The following is a 6,000-nucleotide window of genomic DNA, read 5'->3' as shown; positions in this document are numbered from 1 at the left end:
AGTGCTGGGATTAAAGGCGTGTGCCACCACCGCCCGGCCAAATTTGTCTTCTTAAATAACTCTTGTTTTAACAGACACTTTTTGTTTTGTGTTGTGTTTTTAATTGAATTAAGTTTCTAGGCTGGCCTAGAACACCCAGTCGTCCTGTCTCCGGCTCCCCAGAAGCTATAGTGAAATTAAATAGACTCCACTTTACCCAGAATATCTGGAAACGAGGAAGTAGTACGCCTGTGTGTGATGTGTGCCTGTGCGTGATGTGCGCCTGTGTGTGATGTGTGCCTGTGCGTGATGTGCGCCTGTGCATGATGTGCGCCTGTGCGTGATGTGTGCCTGCGCATGATGTACGCCTGTGTTGGGCTTGGGGGTTTTGTTTTCACGTGAATTGAACCATTGAGTACAGATTTGGGCACCTTTTCACATATTGTCTAAACTTCAGAACCAAAGTTCGGCATTTCCTGACCCTGCTCCACTTTCCCTCCATGCCTGTCCTTCTACCTCATCAAATAAACTCCTTCAAATAAACTCCTTCAAATAAACTCCTTCAAAAGTTCAGGGGTTGGAATTACATTGAGGGGGCACTTGCCTAGCGTGTGTAGGGCCCTAGAGTCAGCCCAAATTACTACCCTCTCACCCTCCCCAAAAAACAAGCCCTCAAACTCATCTGACAACGCCTGGAGTGGCTATTTTCCATTTACACAGTGAAAATACATCATCTGGGACCCTTGTGTGTGTATCAAGCAATGTCAGAAACACCCCAAGGCTGTACTGTATTCATTAACATATTTTCAGCTCAGTTTGGGAAAACATAAAGAACTTATATAAACCAGATATGGTGGCACATGCCTTTAATCCCAACACTCAGGAGGCAGAAGCAGGCAGATCTCTGTGAGTTTGAGAGCAGCCTGGTCTATATAACAATGTCCTTTTCCAGGGCATCCAGGGCTGTATATACTAAGATCCTGTCTCAAAAAGAGAGGGGAAAATCCATATGGACCCTGGATGGAGCACCCCTGTGCTCCAGGTCACTGCTAAACCGTGGACGGCCCTGACGTAAATACTTTCTTGAACTCCTAAAATTTTAAAAAGAAATAAGAGCTTTTTCACTTTTATAAAGTAGCCTTGCTATTAAAAATAAATGTTAAAAAGAGCCCTGAGTCATGTCCAGAAGTCTGTGTAGACTCCAATGGGATTGAGACGTGGCAGGCTGTTGTTCTGTTAAAGGGTTTCTTTGTGCCCCTTGGAGTCTGCCTCTCATGTGGAGGGTGAAGCCCTCTGTTCATGCATCTGCCAGTCATCCTTTTAATCTCTGCCACATTATCTCCTTAAACTCCTAGGAATTTTTATGCCATCATTTTGAAAGATTAAATCACTTCATTAGGTTTTTAAAAGAGCATCCCTAATGTCATTTCCATAAGCCATTTTATAAATTAATGTCATTTCCTTTCTCTTTAACCTGTTTGCAAGCAGATATTTTACATTTCTCTTGTAGTTCAGAAGAGCACAGTTAATTCATAATTTCATTTGCAGCCTGATACGTAAAATGAATGCTCTTAGCTAAGTTAACTTATCGCAGGTAGCCTGCATTACTGAGATTCACGAACGTGTGTTTGCTTTCACTCCCCAGCCCTGGGATCCCGACACAGGCCAGACCTGGTACCCAGCACCCCGTCATTATTTGAAGCTGCTTCCTTAGCGACCACAATCTCATCTTCTTCTTTGTATGTCGGTGAACACTGTCCACAGGACAGGACCACGCTTTATGCAAACAGGTAACATTCATTCGATCAGCTTGCCAATCAAGCTATTCCTCTGTCCACCTCTGGCCAAAAGCAGTACCTTTGAGATTGTGTTTCTAGCAACCAGATGTGCCTGTCCCTGCCTCATGTGTAGGAGAAAGGGCATGCTTTATTTTTTACTGCTGCAAAAATACATTTAAAGAAAAGCCCCTCTGTTTCTCTTTGCGATTAATTATTATGTTTTGTAGAAATGAATTACACACATGGCTCCATGCAAAAAGACAAATCTTTCATCGTTTTATTTTAATCAGTGCCGTGTATGCGTGCACAGGCATGTGCACACATGTACACATGTGGCCATTCACACATGTGAACGTGGATATGCTTGTGTCAGTGTACATATGGAGATCACAGGATGACCTCATGTGTCATTTGTCACTGTCCACCTTATTTGTGGCAGGGTCTCTGTTTTCCTGTTACATAAGCAAGGCTGGATAGCTGGCCCATGTGCTGCCAGGAGTCTCCTGTCTGCCTCCGAGACTGTGGGAGTCCAGATGTTCATGCTCCATGTCAGCTTTGGTGTGGGCCTGGGGATCAAACTCAGGTACTCATATTTATGTAGCAAGTGCCTTTGACCCACTGATCTTTGTGGTCTTTTATTTTTCTCCCCTCCCCCACCCACCTTTTTGAGACATAAGTTCATGTAACACAAGCTAGCCTTGAATTCATGTTCAAACCCAATCACTCACATCAGTAATTTCTTACATTTTTTTCTATTTATTGGTGGTGCTAGGGATTGAACCCAGGGCCTTAGAAGTGCTTGTCAAGCACTGTGCCACTGTGCTACATCCTAACCCATGAGTAGATGCTTTAAAATGACCTCTCTTCATTCACATCACTCATACAGCTACAGAGAAGTTTCATGCACTGTTTTGTACATAAGACCTTGATGACTATGGTAAGGATGCTATTATTAGTGCCTCTCAGAACTGCCACATCTGTCAGTCCCGAGTTTAGCGTGGTCTTTGGCCAGTTAAAGTATGGTGGTTACATCTGCTTATCTGTTGCATTTTCTTGCTCTGCCTCTCTCCCTTGGGTACATAGAAAAGTAGGTGCAAGGGTAGCGATTGGGGCAAACACTAGGTCTGCAGAAACAGATCAGGTGTGAGCAAGCAGGGCTTGGCATGGAGTGTTTCACCTGCAGAACTGCCAGAAAGGCTCCTCTGTGAATGACTTAGATCGCTTCAACTACATAAAGGGCATTTAATTTGGCCAGCTTTCTTGGCTTAAAGAAATTTAAAATAATATACACTAGCCTACTATGAATATGGACTATGAATGTTCAAATTTGGTTTCTCAGTTTGTCCTTTCTATGTACGGTGCAGCAGAATGCATGGGTTGTACCCCATGAGCGTAAGCAACAGTTCAGAGGATAGAGGGGAGGTCTGAGGGAGTTCTCAGAAAGACTAAGAACAAGTCCATAGGATGCCATGGTGCTTTGTAATGGTTGGCTCCTGTGGTCATTCTTAAGAGCGGTAATTCAATGTGCTCCTGAACCATTTACTGGCATTTCCAGCACTAAGGGAACAGTATTTGGGGTTGGGGTTTTGTTGTTTGTTTGCTGGTGTTTTCACTGTTGTTGTTTGGTGTCAGAGGGGTTCTTAAGTGCCCTGGCTCTTGGTAAGGGGTATTCAACCCCTGGGCATTTTGCATGGTTTCTTAAGGCCTACTCCTGAAACCAGTCTTTGTGTCCAACTAGAAGCTGGCTACCTCTTCATGCTCTTTTTGAAGTTAGATGCTTTAAGCCGTTTTCCCTGGCACTCTACTGCCGTGTTGCACTTTTATCTTTTACCAAGCTGTCAGTCAGGGTTCAGAACAAAAAAGTACTCCCTCCAAAGCAGAAGGAGGCTGGTTACTTACCAAATGTGTGGGAAGGACAGTAGAGAGGCTTTGATCAGTCTTGGTCGCTCCACTGAGCCCACCCTCCTGCGGCACAGAAGTCTGGGTGATGCTCAAGCAGATGTTCTCCCAGTGGCACCTGAGGAAGCTTTTCAGAGCTCCCGGGACATCCTTAAAACTGGCAGACTAGGTCGCTCAAGCAGCTTTGCAGCATGAATTCTAATTGGTCTTAATAATAAAAACCCAGGGTCAGATAGAGGAGTAAATGCTGGCAGAACAGAAAGACAAAGGCGTAAACCACAGTCAACTCTTACCTTGCTAATTCTTCAGCCAATAAAAGGGGCCAGCTCCTGTCACCTTTCACCTTATAGTCCTCTCTCTGCCCAGCCGTATCACTTCCTGTCTATTCAGACCTCCAGACCTCTGTGGTTAACTAGTGGCTAGCTCCGCCCTCTGATCTTTAGGCTGCCTTTATTTGTTAGAGCACAAACAGCCTATCACCACACAGCTTCACTCTTCCCTGCATTTCTCTGCTAGTGAGGAGAGTTCCGGGACCCTCCAGGTACCACCCTCTTCTTCATTTCCTCGCTGTCTGTCACCTTTCTGCTCCCTCCCACAGGCCTTTCTGCTGGTAGCCTTGGTGTGTACGAAAAGCTGAAAGACCTGCCACAGTCTTAGCTTTCCTTAGGGACCTGAGATTCAGAGATGCTAAAACCCTGAAGAGAGCGAATGTCCCAAGAATCCCTGTGAATGAGCATTCCTGAATGTTCACCCTGTTCATTCAGCATGGAAACCTCACCAGCAAACTGTAAAGACATGTTCAGATCATGGTTCCATCATTTTCTTTAGTGCTGTACATGATATTTCTCAAAGTAACAAGTTGACTTGGTCCTAAGTCTCATCTGGCTCACTAAGTTTTAAAACCAGATACAGACAGCCTAAGAAGAAAAATGCATTGAGAAAGAGAAAAAAAGAAAGTACATCAAATATTGACATTGCAATTTATATCTGAGGTTTTTCTGATACTCTGTGAATCATATTTCGCCTCCAGGCGGCCTGCTTTCTCATTTTAACGTTATGTTATCCTTGTCTGTGCTCATATAAGCTATAAATACTTCGGGTAATGGCTGTCATTCTTGTCATTCTCGGTCTCTAGAGAGCCCTTAACTTTTAAAGCATTGAATAGCGCCCAGATAAGGCCACACCTAAATTATATATTGCAGTGGGAAATAGCTGTCTCTAGAAATCTTTTATTTTTAAAGGATCATTCTTTGTGACTTTTAAAGTCCCGCTGTTTCTTAGAATTCATTCTGGTTTGTTATGTGTACTCTCAAAATTGACTAGGAAGCAAAGAAAAAAGTTACAGTGCCTTGAAAGTATATATTTAACTGCTGATTGAGAGTACATAGTCTGTCTGTCTGTCTGTCTGTCTGTCTGTCTCTCTCTCTCTCTCTCTCTCTCTCTCTCTCTCTCTCTCTCTGTGTGTGTGTGTTGTATGTCTATGCATATGTTCCTGTGAAAGGGCATGCACTGACCTGTGTGGAATCCAGAGGCAAGAGCCACCTGTCTTGCTTTGTCTTGCTTGCTGAGACATGAGACAAGGATCGGCCTGTCTTTTCCTCCCCCGTGCTTAAGTTACAGACACATGCTGCCCTCACCTGGCTTTTTACATGGAGCTGGGGATCTGAACTCTGGTCCTCATGCTTGCCAACAAGCACTTTACGAACTGAGCCATCTCCCCGGCATCAGGAGTCCAGATGTAAAGGTTCTACTACATGATCTCAGGTTAGTGTGCCCAGATCACAGGCTAATAGTGGGTATATAAGTTCTGAATTTCTGATACTTGTATTTTTCTTTCCTACTAAGAAATCTGTTCTATAAAGGAGGGATAAATTGAGCTCTGAGAACTAGAGAGGCAAATAGTTTTTAATCTCAAAACTAAGAGCAATTCAGCTTAATGACGTGAAGTAAGTTACGCACATGAATATTCATTCTCCCCATGATTTCCTGCACAGTTGGGAGCGGAGCTGCCGCTCTGATTATGCATACAGATTGAACGCTCCCTTCATCCCAATGCATCTGTGCTCTAGCATCACAGAGGCCCTCGCCAGCATCACCTTGGTAGCCAGTCTCATGGTTTGCTCGTGTTCTGCTAGTGGCTGTCTCTAGCAGCTCGTCCACTTTAGAGACACGGAGTTTTATGAGATGACCAGATGCCATAAGAGAAGTAACTGGCTGTTTCTACATGGGAAGCCAGCTGGCAGAACCTTCGTAATTGATGAGTCCAACATTTAGATCTCAGGCTGACCCAGAAGATGTGGCAGCAATCCTGAGCCCTCTTCTTCCTGCCTGAGTGCTATGAACC

The 6,000-nt window shown here is 44.3% G+C and overlaps 1 protein-coding gene across 3 annotated transcripts in view; it reads left to right on the top strand.

Annotated features, from left to right (window-relative positions):
* The window catches only part of Pip5k1b (phosphatidylinositol-4-phosphate 5-kinase type 1 beta), a 255,553-nt gene that overhangs the window by 198,502 nt on the left and 51,051 nt on the right, over nt 1-6,000 (top strand). For all 3 annotated transcript variants that reach the window (XM_026781287.1, XM_026781285.1, XM_026781286.1), the window contains one exon: nt 1,625-1,769. In XM_026781287.1, the coding sequence (XP_026637088.1) occupies nt 1,625-1,769 (145 nt within the window). The remainder of the gene's footprint in view (nt 1-1,624; nt 1,770-6,000) is intronic.

The sequence above is a fragment of the Microtus ochrogaster genome, chromosome 8 (assembly GCF_000317375.1).
Source record: "Microtus ochrogaster isolate Prairie Vole_2 chromosome 8, MicOch1.0, whole genome shotgun sequence".
Classification (NCBI taxonomy): Eukaryota; Metazoa; Chordata; class Mammalia; order Rodentia; family Cricetidae; genus Microtus; species Microtus ochrogaster.
This window is presented reverse-complemented; position numbering and strand designations above follow the sequence as displayed.